This window comes from Pithys albifrons, chromosome 2 (genome assembly GCF_047495875.1).
Source record: "Pithys albifrons albifrons isolate INPA30051 chromosome 2, PitAlb_v1, whole genome shotgun sequence".
Taxonomy (NCBI): domain Eukaryota; kingdom Metazoa; phylum Chordata; class Aves; order Passeriformes; family Thamnophilidae; genus Pithys; species Pithys albifrons.
Window position 1 is genome coordinate 22271836 of NC_092459.1, and position 20181 is coordinate 22292016.

A 20181-nucleotide genomic window follows, 5' to 3' on the forward strand; every position below is an offset into this window, starting at 1 on the left:
AGCCAGGTAATCCCCTGCAGAACTGGGAGAGCAGCAGACTATAAGCACGTGAGCCACACCTTGACTTGCCATGAAAATGTGTAATGCAGCAGGACTGCTGCTATCAAAGAGGGCAATACTTCTGTCCCTAGGGGACACAGTTGCCCAAGTGAGAAGGTTGTTAGTACGTATCCTGGCAACTTGCTCTCCTTGTCTGCTTGCTCACAACTTCTCATTAATGCCTGGTAGTAGCTTCTAGTTACCCCATTGAATCCCAGTTCTTTTTTCCTACCCCTTTTCACTCTTCTGCTCACACAGAATACAGAACTAGTCTCTTCTTCACTTAGGGAATGTTGTTTTATGGCTGCTATTTCTTAGTGCAGAAGAACAACAGAGACCAGTAACTCATTACACTGACCAAAGCTGAAGAGATTTACTTGCTTCGGATGTTGGGGGGTCTTGCAGCGAGAATACTATTTGCTCAAGAACAGCACTGGTTTACCTTTTGGCTTTCTCAATGCCTATTTCCATACCATAGCCTCAGGCTTTATCTTCAGCTATGCAGTGGGCCAGGGCCACTAACACTGATTTGATGTCCTAAGCTCCTAAGGATTTTATTAAACACCCTAAAGACAGTAGCTGTTCACCTCAGACAAGGGGAAGAGGATCTTTATCCTTATATTGAATGTCAGATGGTGAGGGCAGATCTCATAAATAAGTATTAAGCTCTCTTGCATCACTCTGTCCCCTGGACTCATAACGCTCACAAGAAGAATGCAAATAGTTTGGACTCATTCTTCATTTAAGTATACAGACTCACCCCATAGTCAATCACCCTCCTGTTACTGTCTAGACTTGTCAGTGAGGCCCAGTCATGAGACACATGACAGCATCTGCAGAAGTGACAGCTCATGTCAAACGTAGTGTCCGTTTCATGCAAGAAAGGCTCAAGCTGTTTATAAGCCTCCAAGACAGATAAGTGTGCTGGGATCTTAAACCCTCTCTGTCTGGAGGGTGTGCTGGGCATTTCTCCCAAACAGCACAGAAGATGGTGGGACAGAGAGCACCATAAGCTGGCATGAGATCCCTCCTACTGAGGCCACTGCTAGAGCTCTTGCCTGGTGTCAGACTCAGGTGTGGGACAATACGGATGCTTCTAGCCAGGCAGATGTACAGGATGTCCTGAGGTCCCACTCACAAGTCTGTTCTTTAGAGCTGTCACACGTCAATATGTTCATCCTTCTGTTTGGCAATTAAGCAGGTCACACTGTTCTTCAGCTTCAAATGCTTTGATGTCACCCGATTCCCATGATGTAGTCCAATATAGGGCTGCATGTCCTATGTATACCAGGGGCAGTCAGCTGCAGCCCTCACAAGTCCATTTGCCCCACTGCATTGCTTCCCTGTAATCTCACTTCTTTAGGGGGGTTCCCTAGGAATAAAGGCACCAAAGTCACTGAATTTAGGCAAAGTGTCCTTGGTAGCAATTCTCACTTGGTCTCAGAGGCTTGTGAACAGTTTGAGACTGAAATTTGCCTCAATATTTGCTCAGTTGCTCTCTGCTGAGTCTCCATGTTCCCTGCATCTTGTTCAATACCTCCAGTGTCAGATCTTGGGTTGGAGCTGCCATGAGAAGCTTGATTTTCTGAACCTGGCCCCTCTGCCTGCCATCAGGGAGGACCAGCCTCACCAGCTGCTGGAAGAAGCATATCTGCTGGCTGGCCTCTGGCTGAGACCCACTAAGTGTGAGGGAGACGGTCCTCCTCATTTTCACCTCTAAGATCTGCTGGGCAGCTTCCTGGATCCCTGACTTTGCCAAAGGACTTTGAATGTGCAACGTGTTTGTTTTATTTTCTCCTGTCTTGTAGTTATCTAATCTTCTGCCATGGGGCTGGGAAGGCCTGAGAGTGCTGGTGGGTGTCTGCCCTGTTTCTGAGGATGTGTGAACACATTTATGAATGCTTTTTTGTAATTACTGGATATATTGACTGAAGAAAGAAACTAGTGGTTCTGATGGATTTTTTAAGGTATTTATAAGAAAACAGTAACAGTTTCTTGTTTTGTAAGTCAGCAAAGAGTAACAGTACACAAGCACCTAAAACGTTATTTTTAAAACAAAAAAAAAAGGCAGATAATTCCCACACAAATTTAGAAGTGTAGTCTTGCAAGATTTATCAGCTGATGTAAGAAGAACCCAACAATAAATACATTGCAACTTTGGAAGGTTAAGTATTGTCAGTGCCATGCAGGGACTGAAGAACAGAGATGATGACAATAAACTCCCCCTCTTTTCTATTCCTATATCTGCACCAAATTATAATTATGCAAGAAATTAGTATTTCAAGAGCAATTCTGATATTATCTGCTGTTTTCATAAGTGTTTTGTGTCACTGTGTAGATTACAAAATTGCTATTATACAACCAGAAAGACAATATCCTTCGAGATTGTGTTTTGCCATCGAAGCTTAGAGTGCATCGCCCCACTCACAGGAGCGTGGAGTGGGTCTGCCGGAGCCCGGAGCCGGTGGACACGGGGGAAGGCTGCCGTAGTACTTGTCTCTGCTATCGCTTCTGACCTTGCAAGCAGCCCTTCTGAAAGTGGATTAAAACAAAAAACAAAAACACCCCAACAACTTATTTCAGAGAGTCTTGAAGATAGTATATTGAGAGCAAAAACACTATCCACGGCCATAGTACCTAGAGAGCGTTCCATATATTTTGTGGTGTTACTTTCCGGACAGTGTTGTGTTCTCATAATTGAGAAGAAACCGGGCGCGGTGTTCCCGAGCGCCTCAGGTAAGGATAGGGATGTTCCGAGGTCGGTAAAATGAGTGTCCCAAATCGGTCCCGGCACTGCCGGTCACTGCGGACCGCGGCAGACTCCGCACCCCGCACCCCGCACTCCGCCCGCTGCTGGGCGAGCAGCGCCCCAAGCCCCCCGAGCCCTGCGGGCGCAGCGGCAGTGAGCGGAGCTCCCGCTGCCCGCGCAGTGCTGCGCGCTTCCACTCGGGAAGCTCCGTGCCGAAGCGCCTTTTCCGTGGCAGAAAGTTGTGCGAGGCCCGCCCCCAGCTGCCCGGGGCGAGGCGGCGCCGGGGCGGGGGCGGTGGGTGTGCGAGCGGCGGGCCGGGTCCGGGCCCGGGGCGGGGCAGGGCGGCAGGGCCCGGCCCCGCTGATGTCAGCCGGGACGGGGGAGGAGGGGAGGGGGAGCGGCTGCCCGTGTTCCGGGTCAGGCGCGGGAATGCGCGGCGGCCGCCGGCAGCGCAGCGCTCGGCGCCCCGCGATGCCTCTGCGGGGAGGGCAGCGGCTCGCCGAGAGGCTCTAGGGGGGCGCCCCCGGTCCCGCCCCTCTCCGGCTCCCGCCCATTGTTGTCCCGGGGCCGCCGCGCTCGCCCGGAGCCGCTTTCCGCCGCCGGCGGCGGCGCGCTGGATGCGGGTTGCGGCCGCGGGCTCGCCGGGACCCGCGCTGCGCGGCGGCGGAGGGGGCGGCGGGGAGCGGCGGCGGGGCGATGTTCCACTGCATCCCCCTGTGGCGGTGCAACCGCCATGTGGAGTCCATCGACAAGCGGCACTGCTCGCTGGCCGCCGTGCCCGAGGAGATCTACCGCTACAGCCGCAGCCTGGAGGAGCTCCTGCTGGACGCCAACCAGCTCCGCGAGCTGCCCAAGGTGAGCGGGAACGGGAACGGGAGCGGAGGGCGGCCCCAGCCCCGCCGCCGCCGCGGGCGGGGGCCAGGTGAACCGTCCCGGCAGGTGCCCGCAGAGCTCCCGGTCCAGCGCCCGCGGCGGGAGGCGGTGCCGCGCCCGCACCGCGGCTGCGGTGAGCGGCTCTGGGGCCGTCGGTCTGCAGTGGCAGCCCTGGAGTTAAAGCAAAGCCGGAGTTTCCCATTAGCATTTAGCATTTCCCTGCTTCCATGGTAAATGAGCTTTCGCCAGCAAAACCTGGAGACCCACTTCTTGCGGGAGGGAAGGTCCTGTGTGATGGCAGGGGGGTTAATGCCGGAGTCACAGGACGTGAGTATATGTTGCGATTAACATTCACGTCATCGGAATTACGAGACCTTGGAGAGTATTCAGTCCTCCCCTTTTTCCCCTTTCGATAGATACTATCTGCTCTGTACAGGGGAAAACCAAAACCCTCCAGATAGCAGCGTTCCCTTTTCTGCCTTCTACTCTGGAAATGATCGTCACGCAAAACACGAGGGACATAAAAATCTTTTCTGTGTTTCAGTGTAAGTCCTGCACAGTTGTCAGTGTTTTGCTTCTCACTTGAAACATGTAGCCTGATTTTTGTCCATGCTGTTTTTTTGGTAGTATTGTCAAAGGTGACTTCACTTTAAATTCAACACAGTTTTGAGACATGGAGGTGGTACCTGTCAATGTGATTCTCCAGTTGGCACTTGCTGGTTTTACTGGAGGAACGCCCATCACAGTGATTCCAGCGGGGCACTGTTTGGCTCCCCAGACGCAGAGTGAGTGGGAGGCATGCTCGACTTCTCACTTGGTGAACCACGGGCTTTTTTCTATGTTTCCTCCTTAAACTTTGGATGCTGCAGAAGCCTTTGTGAGTTGTGGTTGTTAGAGTTTGACACTGGAAGGGAAGTGTTACCTGGAAGCTGCACGCTAAAAATGTGTGGACTCTTACTCTTTGGAATTCCAAGAAACTGAACTCACAAGTCAGAAAAATTTTCAAAAGCACCTTTGTTTCCACGTGAATCAAAGTTACTCTGTTCATACTAAGACTTAAAAAGGCTTACTTTTTCCTTTCTGAAATGCAGTGCACTCACATAAACTGGTTTTTTCACTCAATGTAGTAACAGTGGTCATGGTGGCTGGGTTTTCCTTTAGACAGTAGTCAAGATGTTCAGTTGAACTGACTTATTAAATTTGGATTTTTCTTTTGAAAAACCTAGGTGCAAGTTTTCGTCTTGTTGTGACTGAGCTCTTTATCCTTCTGAAGTAGAGCAAAACTGGTTTACATAGCCTGTGTGTGGGTGCTATTTTTACTTTCAGCAGTTTTTGCTGGCTTTGTGCACAGACCAGATTCGGGAGTCTCTTTGTACTACACTTTTCTTCTTAGTGTTGGCTTTCAGGCTTGTACATGTCTTATTGCAGGGGTATTGAATGTGCTTGTGACTGAAATCCCACTGAAACCTATGGCTCTCTAATTTTGTTTTAATAATAAATCCACCACCAACTGGTTGTTGTGTACAAATGTAAGTGGTGGTGTCTGTTCATGGTGTTATATGCTATTAGTTTCTGTAAATAAAATGCAACTGTTCATTGTTTCTTCTCTCTTCCTTGAACTGTAATATGTGAAATAGCCTTTTTTTGTCCTGTCCTGGTTAAACAGACTACTTCTTCCCATGGGACTGTGTATTAAGTCCCATACATGTAAGAAATAGCTGAGGGGGTTAAAAAAACCCAAGCAATCCAAGCTCCTTGGCGTTGAGGTGCAATGAAGGAAAAGTTGAAGTTAGAAGTTTGTTCTGTCTATTTTTCTTTTAATGTGCAGATTGTGTTACAGGAATGCCTAAATATACTCTAGGAATATGTCTGTGGGTTTCTAGCTGCACTGGGAGGAATCTGATGAAATACAACCACAGAGACATGCTTGTAATCTCTGTCCTAAGTACTTTGTGCCTTGTCAGCAATGCAGGGAGACATTTTTCGTAGGGCTTCCTGAACGAACCTATGAACTTTCCTTGTCAGTTTCTTATTAATCACTTCTGATAAATGGGATATGGTACCATCATCTCAGGTAAGTGTTGACACTGCAGAATGTTCAGGTACAAAAATATGGCTACAATCCTAGATGTGAAACTAATCTATTGAAGATGGAAACTGACAGGAAGAGCCCTGTTCAGCTTTTCTATCAACTAATAGTTCTAAAAATTCTCTAGGAATCTGATTCAGGAGAATAGTGGAGGATCTCTCAGTGAAAGGTAGCTACAGGGTACACTGTTCATTCCCCTTATGTTAAGAGTAGTGTCAATGCAAAGTACAGATACAGAATTGGAAATAAGTGCTAAAAGCTGAGATAGACCGACCATATGTTTGGTAGAGAAAGCATGAGGGGAATCATTAGGGTGTGTAATTAATAAACTATTAGATCAGCATAGATCTTAGTGGTCATTATGCCCTTAATTTGGTGTAACTTGTTGTATTAGTCTAAGCTTACCTGCATTAAGTTTGTTCTGTGTGTGCATAAAAGCAGTCACACAAAATCAAGCTGTTTGGGCTCAGCTGAGGCCCAAGCAAGTCAGGAGACTTGCGTAACTCTCAGTGGCTGGTTAGTTAGGTGTTTTCTTGTGCTTGATGAAGTCCTGAAGTTCAGAGTTCTGCCGATTCCTGGTGAATCATTTGTGGGCTGTGCCAATGCCATAATATAATCCCTTAAAACTGATAAGGTGTTTGTACCACTGAGATGGTTGTGATCCTCCTTAGGAAATTGCTGCTGTAAAGCCTCACCTTGGAATATTGAAGAGCCCTGTAGACTTTGTGACTTGCAGCAGAAGTTGCCACAGTTGGATGGAGGAGGAAATCCCCAACTCTGCTGCTCAGTTCTTTGTTCTGCACACAGGCAGTTCAGTCCTCATTTTCCCAGTGTAGTCAGTTGTGGTCTGAAAGGTCTATTATAGCGGGCAGGAGGTCTTGTAATGCTTCTCTGAAATCAGGTATGTGTTGGTGAGTTCTACCAACTTTGCCATGGCTGCAAGTCAGAGACAGTTATGATGGCTTTATTTCTAGACATGCACTTTCCTTCCACACGTTTCCATTTCTTTTTCAAATGTAAAGCTTTCTGAAGGAGATACATATCAGCCAGTGGTATGATGAAATACATGCTGCATTTTACTCAGGTTGGTGAGGCAACTTGTGTTGGATGCACGTGCTTCTCTTTTCCCCTGTTTTTCCCTGTCCTTGTTTCTATGATGTAGCAATGAAAGGTGTTCTTTGGTTGGTTTGATGCAATACGCCATTAAAACAATACACTCTTAACACACCCTAAAATCTCTGTTTTGAGGTACAGAAGTAGTCTTTGCTAGCATACTTAAAACCTCTCTTATTCTAGAGTCCAGTACACTGTAGCATGTGTTAGTGTTACTGAAAAATACCCAACTGTAAAAACACACATAAAAATCCCCTCAAAAGACAACTTAGAGAATTGCTGTAGCATCTTTATGGAAAATGACTAACTGAAAGACGCAGTGCTATTGTTGCATTATGAGAGTCATCTGAAGTATCCTGAAGAGAAACAAGAAATAGACTTGAATTAATTTGAAGGAATTACTTTGTTGGTTTTATTTTTGTTCTGTTGACTGTCCAGAATGTATGGTAGAATTCTTCACCTTTTTCTAAGGGTAGAAGGATAGGAAGGGTTCATCTGGAAAACATTTGAAAAGAAATGTTTGAGAAGCAGAGGGAGATCGATGTTTTGTGCCCATTATTTCTACTCCCCATGTTTGCTTCCTGGTGCATTAATGCATGTGTGGACCAGGAAAAGAACTCAGTTTCTCTGATCATCTTTTCCCTACAAATACCTTTATTTTGCAAGGCTACACCTGTTAGCTTTTGAGGAATACAAGGTAATAATTTATATTTGTACAGTAACATACAAATTTTGTTGTATCATTTTGCTACTGCCCAGGGATTCTTTTAGTTTCCCCTGTCAGTAAACTAACTCATTGGCAGGGTCTCCTGCTCTGTTGGATCCCTGGGACTCTTCTTGGCTCCCTTCTCCAGTCAGTTATGTGAGGGAAAACTTTCTGCTTAAGCTGATAGCGACCTATAACTGTTGTTACCACTGATGTCTCAGACTTCTTGCTCTGTGTGTTCATACTTTGCTGTCCTCCCCTGTCTCTGATTACTTGCTCCAGCCTAAACAGCCCTTTCTGCCTTCTGTTTCTGATGTTTTGCTTCCTCTCCTGTTCCTTCTGTGCTGAGTTCTTGACTGCCCTTGCAAACATTTCATTTCTTTGTACTGTGCTCTTTCCCCTTTTTTTCTGCTCCCTCCCAGGTTCCCTTCTCTGCTCTTGCCCTTCCTGCGGGATGAGCCAGCCTGGTGGGATGTGCTGGAGGAGCAGGCTGTATACTATTAAGCTGCTAGTGGTTTTCCACAATATTGAGGTCTCTCTTTAACCTTTCTCAGCAGATGTGGCTGGTTTCCCACAGAACAGCAATTTCTAGTTGTCAGCATGCTTCTCACCCCCTCTCCTTTACAAGCCAAATTAAATCTACACCCTTTGGTTTCAAAGGGATGGGCTATGCATAGGGTTGGTGGTAGAGTGTGGCTCTTCGCTTGCTTAAATAATTCCTTTTCCTGTGTTGGATCCTAAGTGCCTTCTGTTGAATATTTCAGTATATCTGATTTCATTGGAAAAAAACATATTAAGTGGTCACCAGTGTACGTAGAGTGATTTAAAAATGTAGATTGTGGTTTTTTTTCCTAAACTTATAGTGTTTTTATTTTCCTTAGGAATGAAAACTTGAAGGCTCTTTCAGCTTAAGCTGTAATGTGTACTGTATCATTTGCTACACGTCAAAAACTATTCTTCACTGGAGAGTAGGCTTTCTGGCAAATTGCTTTGATAGAAGAAAATAACACATTCTGCATGATGCATTTCAATAGCTTCTCTAATGAAAAGCATCAGATATAATAAAATGCTTTCAATTCTATAGATCAGTCTGTAGTTGATGAAATGTTGTTTTCTGCTCCTGTACATTAGAATTTAAGGGCAAATACGTCCTGTCAACTTAATTTCTCTGTGCCTGAAATTTGCAGTACAATACTGAATTTCTACATATTCTTTTCCCACTGATAAAAAGAATAAAAGTATCTTACAAACATTTGAATGCAGTATTATATTTTGGCCTTTGTATTAAATCACTAGTATTCTTTGCATTAGTGGGTGGTGGAAATAGCTTGTAACTCTTGTTTTGCTGCTGTTTTATCTTGCTGCTGCGCAGTTGTTTAAGTCAAAGGATAAGACCACTTTCCCATGAGACTTCTTGCAGATGTTGTTTATGGAAAACTCCAGTGAAAAAAAAAAAGAAAATTTTTTGTATGCATTTAGTTTAGTTTAAGAGTCTGCTGAGCTCTATTTTTACAAATGATTTTTATGTAATATTTGTAAACCTAATCTAATGTAGCTCTGAATCATTTAGCCTCTCTCAGTTTACAGATTGTGTCTGTCATCTGTAATTTTTTTTCTTGGTGTTACATTATAAGCTCCTCTATAGAGTTACTTGATGCAATTGATGTGAGACCCCTTCCTTGACAAACCTGTTTAAACCCTGGCCTCCTCCCATGCCCCAGTTTCTTTGTTAGAGACACTGATGGTCTCCTGCTGCTTGGCATTCAGCACTGTCTCTATTTATTATGTGTGGATTTGAAATCCAGGGTGCTGTTACCTTACCAAATCATGTGAAAACTCCTTAAGAAGTTCCTTTCTTCTTCCTGTACCACACCTTTTTCTCAGGATAAAACCCCCAAGTTTTGAACTGATTTTCACTGTTCTGCCGTGGTTTGTCACATTATGCAACCATAAGTCTGCAAGACACTTGTTTGGTCAATGGCCAGTAGTCTGCTGTGGAAAGAGATGCTGATACACTATACCTCTTTGAATTTGTGCTTATGGTGTCTTAAGTTGTGAACAGTATCTTTCAAGTCTGTGCCTCTCCTTGGATTTGAAGAGAGACGTGGTGGGATATCTCGCATGTCTGGAGTGCTGCAGTGGATGTACACAGGCTCTTTAAGAAGGGCAGGGCAGGAAGGCAAGAATGGAGGGTTGCTCTTTGTATGAAAGAGCAGCAGGGATATGTCAAGTTTTGCTTTGGGATGTATGATGGGGCAGCTGAGAGCAGGTTGGAATTAGTGGATGACATTGTCTTGGGTATCTGCTGTAAACTGATTGATCAGGATTAAGTAGTAGATGCTGCCTTCTGTCAGATAACTGGGAGAAGCCCTATGTTTGCAGGCTCAGGTGTTCACGTGTGTCTTGAACCACTGTGACAGCTGGAAGGGAAACACAGCTGGACATAAGCATTCTGGGAGTTTTCCAGAGTGCATTGATGGCTTCTAAACAAAGGTGCTCAAAGAGTCAATGACTAAGGTGCTCTGTTGGACCTTATACTTACAAACAAGACAGGTTGAGATGTGAGGGTCGGGTTTGCAGTAGCTGTAGTGACCTTGATCACCTTGGCTGTAGTGACCATGAGGTTGTGGAGTTCAGGATCCTGAGAGGAGGGAACAGGGCAATAAGCAGCATCACAGCCCTGTACTTCAGAAAACAAATTTTGCTAAGTTTAGGATTCTGCTTGGAAGAGGTTGGTAAGAAAGATGCTCATTCTGCCATTCAGGAACATTTTTGTAAGGGATATACTGTTGTAGTAAACTGGTAGCATCCCCTTCTCTATGTGATGTACACACATGAGACTAGGTTTGTGGACAGAGATTATGCATCTAAAATAAATTTGATGATTATACATAGAGTTATTTTCTAATTTTATCAGTTGGTCTAAAAAAAGATGTTACCTCCTGCCAACAGTCTTGTATACTGGAAAAATGCATGCTAGAAATCCATTAGTGAGATTAAATGTAGGCTTTGGTTGTGGTTTTTTTTTTTTTTTTTAACTGCAATGAATCCATATTTCCTTGTAGCAAATGTTTTCTGGCCTCTTTTAAAGGCAGAGGTAGTCCTTCAGTCCCTCCCACCGCTGTACTGGAACAGCTATAACATTGAGTGTGCTTTAACCTTTGTTACTTCTACTTAATTGACATAAAAAGAGAAAATAAATCCTTGCCTGCCAGGAAACAGTATGAGGCAACCTGTTCGATGCATCGCTCAGTAGTGCAGCGTTTTGATTCAGTGCTGCAGTGTATTGTTTTTTGATGGCTAGTGGGTAGTCCCCTATTTGTTTTTAAAATGGATGGTGATGACTGAGACTAGGACCTGCAATTGCCCCATCCTTGTCAGCAGTTCAGAAAATGGCAGTTGCTTTGAAAATAAGGCACCAGAAATGTACTGGGTAGTTGTTGAATGCCAGCTTCAGTGAGACATTGGTTATAATTTTTACTCTATCTCCTCTAGATCCTTCCTTTGCAGCCCTTCTTGCCTGGCTGATCCTTTGTATGGGGCTGTAAAGCATCCATCAGAGGGGGACACAGCAGTCACAGCATCTGGTTCTGTTTAGGATATGTGCTCGTGATATTTCATTAATACTTCCTCTTGTTGTGAAATCTAGTAATTTTATTCATGTTTTGTATGGACTCCTGCTGGAATGTCTGCCTCCATGACGTCTCTCATTAATATTCATGATGACAAAGTTAGCACTAGGATGATGCAAGACCGAAGTACAGCTTGAATATATTCTACAGACATGGTTTGGGGAGTGAAACAATATTTCACCATGCCATATATTTGTAGCAGTTCTGATTTTGCCCATGATATATGTGAAGACAGAATTAGACACTTCAGCTGCATGGAGCAGTTGTCTATTTTCCCGCTTGCCACCGAGCAGATGAGCAGAGGTCTTTGTGTCACTGTCCATCACCAGCTGCTGCTGCATCTCCTTATGGCTCAAGAGTAAATCCATTAGCTGCTTCTTTGATGCAGAGTCATCAGTTGTTTGATGACTTTGCTGTGCTGCACTATGGGTTAGACCCTGCCCTCAGAAATCATTTCAGTATGTCACATGGTACTTTGTTTGAAAATTAAATTATATTTGGTCCAAAGGGTCATGTGGGATCTGTATTTCTGAATAGATCTGTATTTCTGTTGCCCTTGCCAGCTGTCCTTGCTCACAGGTGAAAGCAGGAGGAGTTGAGGGATCTTGGTGTTGCTAGCAGGCTTTGTGGGAGATGCCAAGCTGATAATGGCCATGCTGGGCTTCGCTGGAGTCTGCTGAGCGCTCCTTTCACACTTCATAAATCCAGAGTAGGATCCAGCTTCCACAGCATTTCATTGTGCAGCTAGTTTGAATGAACTTCTATGGGAGGTGTCCTTTGTGCTCTTGCTGGACTTCGTCAGTGCTGCCACCTGTGCTACTGGCAGGAGCCTCTGGGATGGATTTTAAAACAAAGACTTACAGGACTGCATCGTAGAAAGAGTTTTTTTGCTTGCAAGTTAGTTGTGGATTTTGGCTTGGGATGCCTTGAGGCTTGAGTGGAGTGCAGAGTGCATTGCAGTGTGCTGAGGGTGAGGTGTGGCTGTGGCTGTCAGCTGCAGACTGGTGTGTCCGCTGGCTGACTGGAGTAGAGGCGATGTTTGAAATCCCACAAGTTGGTTAGTGTAGGGCATTGAGTGGCCTATCCTCTTGGAATTCTTAGCACTGAGTGACAAGCCCTGTTGATGGTCTCCTGAAGACCATTCTATCAATGACTTCTGTAGAAGTGGGGTAAGGGGAAATGAGGAAAAGCTCTCCCTTTGCCCTTCAGACAGACAGGGAGAATGTGCATGTATGCTTGTGCAAGAGCCTGGTTATTAAACCCATCCCAAGGAAGCAGAATGCTTGAATTCAGTGCTGTTGCTTCATTAAAGGGTTTAATTCTCATTCTCCTCCTAGTGTTTTGACTAGTAAGCAGCATATTCACCTAAAGAGAGGTTGGGCTTCCCCTGCTCTCACTGAAGCGGTGCAATGGTGCAGGCAAAACAGTAACTTGTAGGGGCCAAAAGCAAGGCACTGGGGGCTTTGCTGTGGAGCTGGAGAGCATTGTTAGCCATGTTGCAAGGTTATTTCATGGATTTGATGCTTTACTTCTTATTCACTGCTTTGCTTACCATAATCAGATTGCTGCCTCTGCTTGTGTTTGCCTGAAGAAAGACCCTTTTCTGGGTCCTTCTGAGGCAATATAAAAAGTGTGGAGGAAGGACCTGACTGTAATTTCCTTTATCCGGTGACTGAAGGAGGACATGTAGATGGTGATTGGAAGTGAACAAATAAAGTGAAGGGTGTCGACATTAATTTTTGTTTACAGTGTAGGAGAAGAAAATGGAGCCTGAAGTAAAGATTGAAATTGGAATGCAATTAGGAGTTAAATTATGTTTAAATTACTCTGTCACATCTTAATTCTAAAGCACAGATAGGTGCCTTTGGTTGGTCAGTTGCAGGTTTGGAAAATAGGTGAAATAAATATAGATGTATTTAAGAAAAAGAACCTAGTAATATACAGTGTCTTGGTAGTTTACTTAATTCCTTTTTGAATATAATACTGCAATTGCCTGAAGAAACCTTAAAAGCTGAGGCAGCATGCATATGTGGAAAATCCATATTGGTGTCTAAGGGAAACTTGACATAAAAGCAAGTGCTCACAAATTTTTTATCCTGTCAGCAACAGCTCAAGTGCCTGCAAAAAAAAAAATCTCATTCTGTCCTGTGTGAATGTAACCATGAAACACGATTTTCAATTTTCTTCCTCCTTTCCATCTTGTTCTAATTTCTGCTGCTCATGCTGGCCCATCATGAAAATTAGGCAGTGGATTTCATAAAGGTTCTAATTTTAATCCTCTTCACTGGTAGTCATAGCCTTTTTATGGAAATGTTTTGCTTAACACAGTAAACATTTAGTTATGGTACCTGTGCCAAATGGACTTGGAGAGTGACATGTCTGTAGCATTGGAAAGGCTCTAGCAGGGAGATATTGCTCCTCCCCTTAAACAGCGTTAGCTGCAAGTAGATCTTTGTGCCCTCCTGTGTGCTTTATTTCAACTGCCTATTGTTTTCACCTATTTCCATTTATGATTTTTTTATTCTTATCTGGTAAAGTGCTGAAGCATTCAGGGAAGATTCTCAGGCATGAATGGTTTTGTTGCAGGAGTGAGCCATTGAAAGAAACCCAGAGATTTGGCCCCTTTTACAGGAGAAAATATTTATCGATGCTGCTACTAGCTTGACTTCATTATCTTAACTTCTTTTTCTAGAATTGAATACCAGTTGTAGTGGTATTCTAAGAAAAAACCCCCAATATAAAAATGAGGACTGCGGTATCACACTGTCTGTGCTTTTCTGTGAGTCATGCACTTATCTCTTACTTTTTCTCTTCTGTTGGCTGACATCGACCCAATTTTGTCAGAATGAAGTTTTTTTAAAAATATGTGGTCAGGCAAAAGAGAGTTGGTTCATTTTCCAGTGAGAGAAGGGATCTGTTGAAGATGTATGTTCTTAGAAAATCTGTATAATAGAAATCTCTCCAAATTCTTTGATAGCAGGAAAAGCTTCATTTGAGGGTTGGGAATTGTCACTAAATAGCAAGTGTTGTAGGCTTCTTCAGTGCTTATGCTCACGGAATTATTTGTCTCATTGAAGCCCTATTAATTAGGCTGGCTAAACTAAGCAGCATTAAAAGTGTTGCCAAGATGCTTGCAGAGACGTTGGGTCTGCAATCAAAACCTGCTATTAGAGCATGCTGGAGGGATGTGCTGCTCTGGCCGACAACCCCATTGCACTTTGGATTGTGTTACAGCTTTTCAAATAGAGGCAGAACTGTGTCGGATACGTAAAATTGGGAACATGTTTCTAGACGGCGTATATTTAAGAAATTGCAGATATTTATGCACACACCTCCACGTAAATATGTTTACATTTGTTGAGCTCTATTCAGTAAACTTTTAATTCCCTTTGTTCCCTGTGGTCTTTTTGAAAGGTAAAACGTATGGCCAAAAGGAGGTACTTGCCTCATCAGCAGTGCTTCAGAGCATTAATGATGTGCTTTAGATAAAGGAAGTATAGTTACTGAAATGCGAGTAGGATGCACTAAAGATGCAAGAGTTTAAAGGAAAAAAAAACAAACAAAGAATTCGAAGAAATGCCATTCACATAACTGCAGTTCCTGATTTTATCTGGGAAATGGTGTAATTCATTAAAAATAGTTATGCAAGGCGAAAATAAAACTCCCAGTTAGTTTTTCTTTTAAATAGTTAAGGAAACAGAAATGTTTTTAAATATTGTGTAATATAGCTTGTTGCCCATGTGTTCTGAACATTTAATGAATATATACAGCATTGACACATGGTACTGTGAGGGCCCTCAAACCTTCCTAGGGATGTCTAGCTCTTCATAGGCTTTTGAAGACCATTCTGTCTTTTAATCATGTTCCTTCTGTCTTTTAACCACATTCCTTTTGTCTTTGCTCACCATTGAATATCTCTGGCGGGGACAAGTGTTGTTTAGGAAAAGATTTGTAGTAGAACATCAATATTTGTAACTGTCAAACAGTTTAAAAGCTACACAGTGGCTTGAGGAACACATTTTGGCAAGTATTTATTTTGGAGTGTTAGGACAGATTGGGATGTCTTCTGTGGAGTGTACTCCTATGTTTTCACGAAAGTGTCTTTAAGTGCTTTTTTAAGCTTTGATAGATTCTTGATTTAGTCATATTAATAAATATTTAGCAAAAGGGCTACATTTGTTTAAAGATAAGAATGGTAATGACATGAAAATGCAGTTAGGTCTCTTTTGAGGATACTGAAGAATTAAAAAGCATTTGTGGCTATTTTAATTGGAATACAAGTTTTTAGGGAGCTAGAAACATGGAATTGTAAAGGTTTTTTATCTTCCTCTTACGATTTGAACTGTTATCAGACACTTTTAATGGGGGTGGTGGTGGAGTGCTGTTCTGACTCAAAAATGCCTTTGAAATTTCACATTCAGGTCTGGTCCATCTTTTACTGCTGAGTGTTTATAAACTTTTTAAAGCTCCATCCTTTTCATCCCCTAAAAGAAATCCCTGGTTTTGAGGGAAAACACATTAGTTTCAGTTATGTATTATTTTTCTGTGAAAAGGAACCACTGTGTATATTGAAAGGTTAGTGCTGAAGTGCAAAATCCACTTAAAAACCCGATTTATGATCTTGACCACAAAACACTCAAACTAAGATTGAAAACCTGCACTGTAACAGATTCATGGCACTCTGCTTTTACCTTGTGTCCCCATAAGGTGCCTGAATTACTGCCTTCTTTTGTGTCAGTCTAAGTTACAACTGAGTGGCATTTAGAGCACTCACTCCAGCACCTAAATAAAAGAAAAGCTAAAAAACGAGGTGCTAATTTCCAAGAAGGGTTTGCAGGTGTTTAAATGTAAGCAGATAGCTCAAGCTTCTAGTTACCCTGTGGGGCAAAACTCTGGGGACACAGGCATGCACACATGCCGCGAGTGGGTGACATGCATGGGTTCTGACTGCAGAGTAACAATCCCTGCGTGCTCCGGGGCTGCAAAACTCACTCAAAATTTGAGGAGTCCATTCAGTTTTGATCGAGACTTGTATGTAAAGCCATTTAATTCTGCACAAATCCCCACCCCCTGCAGTCACTCTTCTTCAAAGGTCTGTCTGGAAGAGACGCAAGCTTCAATAAGCACTCCACAACTTTCCTAGGGGTGCCTACATCTCAATAGGTTTTAATGACCATTTTTGTCTTTTGGTAACCAGCTGCTCCCAGTGCCTGAGATTGACCTGACTTTCAGCTTGGCCAGTTTCCTTTGATTGCTGTTCTGTCTTGGGGCTGCCAGTCCCCCTGAAGCCCTAGCTGGGGGTCAGGGAAAGTTAGCGTCCTGTGTGCATTGTGTGCTCATATCCTCAGAGTAGAGCTGGGCTGGGTTTTTCCTCAAGCAAGGAAGGACCTGAAATTGTGTGTATCCTGCCCAACTTTCATTAGTCCTTCTGAAACTGGGCCATGGAGCAGCGGGTGTATGAGGCTGGAAAGGAAGTCTTCCTGAGGGAGGCTGGCTCCATAACCTACTTGGTTTGGATGCTCACAGGTGGAGAAGACTTTGTCAGCCTGTCTGTTGGTTTTCTGGATTGTTCTTTAGGAAGTGGCCCTCTGCATTAACTTCCTGATGAGCCCTGGTGTATAATTAGGATGCTTTTAATTACTCTGCTGGGTAACCTCACCCTATTGATGATTTTGAAACAGGCACTCTGGATTTTGCTGGTGTCTGTCTGCAATGATCTTTAATAGGAAGCATTACAAATATTTTTAAACATATATTTTCATTTTAGGTAAAACACAGGTTATAGTCTGTTCATTCTGATATGGGACTGAAAGAGATCTACATAACTAATGTCAGGCAATAACTTGAATTAGCTCACATTTTGAAAGTGGTTTACAGTTACTTCTTATCATTTATGATGCTTATATATGAGTTATGTGATGTTTTCTGACCTATACTTTTTTCTTTCAGCCTTTCTTCCAACTTGTGAAGTTACGGAAACTTGGACTTAGTGATAATGAAATCCAGCGGCTTCCTCCAGAAATAGCAAATTTCATGCAGCTGGTGGAACTTGATTTGTCTCGAAATGGTAAGCTCCGATCCTAATTTGTTTGATTCTATACTGTCCTATGACATGGTCTAGAAAACTGGGCTAGTAGGGTTTTTCTGTCTCAGAAGTTGCTATCTACATCCTGCAGAACACTTTTTTGTGCAATTAATGGATTTACCTCTGGTTCTAGATGGGGAGGAGCGAAAGAGCAGAGGAGAGCTGGTGGTGGAAATACAGTCCTAAAATAACACTTGATTGTAGTTCTGCCTTTCTGAGAGCCTGCTTTATTTTCCAGTTTAAAAATGCTTTACATCCTATTTTTATATGTGTATGTGTTGCAATGTTAGTTTCTTTTCCCAAAGTCTCTGAAATGACTAGGGGGAAAAAAAGGAAAAAGGAAAAAAAAAGAAGTAAAAAAACCCGAAGCTACTTTCTGTCCTGTGGGTTAGAAGTCCAGTTCTTTATCTCTTCTCTCCTCTTTACCTGGGATTAGCAAGAAGCAGAGTGCTGGTATTTCTAATTGTACTTCTGGAAGAAGAATCAGTCTGTTTGTCATCAGCAGAGATAAATTCAGAAAAGAATACTGGGAGAAACTCTCTTTTAAAACATGTTGTTGGAAACCACATGGGTTTATAATTTCCTTGTGATGTTTGGTACTTGTATTGTCCTGCACTGTGATGGAGTGAAAATATTTTTTTGTTCTATGGCCTGGTGAACTTACCAGTGCTAGAAGTTGTTCAGGGATTGGTGGGTCACCTTTAAGCAGCCTTATGACCCAGTGATCTAGAAACAGTGAATCTGTGTTAGCAAATTAGCGCAACTGGTCAGCTATTTTTGCCTCCTTAGATGCAGTGCATATGCACAAAATGCTCTCTGAGCTGTGATGGAAGGGATGGGAGCAATCAAAGTTGTGTAACCTTGTAAATAAATGAGGGATGTAACTGAATATTTAAGGAAATAAATAGTGTAACAGGGAGCCTTTTTTATTCTTTACAGTTTAACTTCACTTTGACCCTTTGTGACTGAAGAATATGCAGTAGCCTATAGCATATTTCCTTTATTTGTTGGTGCCTTTAATTCCACCTTTATCTGATAATATAACTGATGAAGCATAAAGAGTTTCCAGGCAATTGCTGAAAAATTTCTGTGAACCATATGATTTTATGCACATTTGTAAAACCTTTTAAGAGAAGAAAACTGGGGAAAAACTCCACAACTAAGAAACAGAAGAGACAGATTAGTTAAAATATTTTAGAAATATATGGGCATTAATTGATGCAGTATTTTGGCTACTAAGTTTGGCTGAGTTGAATGCTGTATGTGACAGAGCTTATACAAAAAGAAACTCTGTGGGTTTAGTAATTCTTGTCACAAATGAATAACTAGCTGCGAAAGAGCTGGTGGATAAGAGCCATATGAACTCTTGTCAGCCTGACTTGGAAGTTGGCTTGAGAAGTCAACTGTAACAAGAACAGATGGTGTGAACACTTATCGTTGGGTAGATGTATGTGTCATTAGAAGTTACTCTACAGGGAAGTACTTTCTCCAGTGACGGGTTGGGCTGATACAGGTGGCAGGAGGCAGTTGCTTTCCTATACTCAAGGTTCAGTGTTAACCGCCCATTTTACCGCATTGCTTTGCCTTCTCTGTGGTTCATTGCAGAAGGTGACTGATACCACTTCCCTCTGCTTAATTATGTCACAGTTATTGCATGCCTTGACTCTTCAAATGAAAAATGCACCGTGTGACGTGATGCTGGGGGGCTGAGGCAGAAGATAAACTAATACTGCTTTCTGCTGTTTGGTCCTTTTATGGTTGTATCACAGTTCTCCACATTAAAGGCAAAACACACACCATCTGGGATGCTCTAGGGGGAAATCTCACATAAGGTTTTTGAGATTTACAGTATTTTAATTTCTTAGCTTTGTATTTTGAACCCACCTTTCAGTATGTCACATCCTCAATGTGCCACACATTTGTCCTGTTCAAGGGTGTGTACTCCATCAGGTTTTGTTTCTAACTACCCAAGAGTGTTTAGAAAAAATAGGAACTCTTTGTATTCCTTTTAGGCAGAGAAAAACAGCCCTCCTTTTCAAAACACAGTATGCTACATGAATGGGAAAGTGTGATGGTGACATCTGAACTTGGGAAATAAGAGGTCATTGTTCTGTGTTTTTTGTTGTTCTAGCTGTCTGGCTGAGTGCACTAATTGCATTCAGTTCTGGCCATTCTGTTTCCTTAAGAGCTTAAAAGCACAAATATAAATTCATTTTATGTTCTGTGTACAGGAATACCTTTTTCAATTTTAACCTCTCATCACAGGAAGAGAAAAGGGTTTTGAATAAACAAAGTACTTCCATTTCCTTCATAATAAAATGGTAACATACTCCTTTTTTCTACTTTCTAACCCCTTGGTCAGTGTATGATCTTTAAATCCTCACACGATGGTGGGTATGTTGTATGGCTGGACTTGAGTGTGCTTTCAGGCTGCAGTGGCCAGCTGTATTTGGGGAGTGGTGAGGTATTGCATCTGGAGGTGGGATCAAGCCCTCCAAGCAGGATCCCTCCCAGCTCTTTGGAGGTGGTTCTGGGTGTCTGTGCCAGTTTTACACACCATGTTAAGTTGCCCTAGTTCATAGCCCCTCAGGAAAGGTCAACAGGGAAACTCTTAAATGTGTCTTTCTTAAATTCTCAAGTGTTTTAAAATGCCCAAGGCATGCTAGTATATGTTAAAAATGTGCTACATCATTAATCCCTTAAGCAGTTTTTTGATTAAGTGAATCTAGAACTACAAAAATTCCTCTAAGAAATAAAACTGAAAAATTTTCAGTAAATATATACTTTATGCTCGCTGTGATCTTGGGTGAACGTGAGAGAAGTCTGGGAAGGGTAGGGATTAAGCCTCAGTGGGTGCAGAAGGAAAAGGTTTTTGGGAAGGTTAGGAGCCATATG

The 20181-nt window shown here is 42.9% G+C and overlaps 1 protein-coding gene across 1 annotated transcript in view; it reads left to right on the forward strand.

Annotated features, from left to right (window-relative positions):
• The first annotated feature begins 3171 nt into the window (after positions 1-3171).
• Positions 3172-20181, forward strand: part of LRRC1 (leucine rich repeat containing 1) — a 65189-nt gene continuing 48179 nt past the window's right edge. Inside the window, exons 1-2 of the mRNA XM_071548482.1 lie at positions 3172-3643; positions 17151-17268. Coding sequence (XP_071404583.1) covers positions 3485-3643; positions 17151-17268 — 277 coding nt within the window. The 5' untranslated portion in view covers positions 3172-3484. The remainder of the gene's footprint in view (positions 3644-17150; positions 17269-20181) is intronic.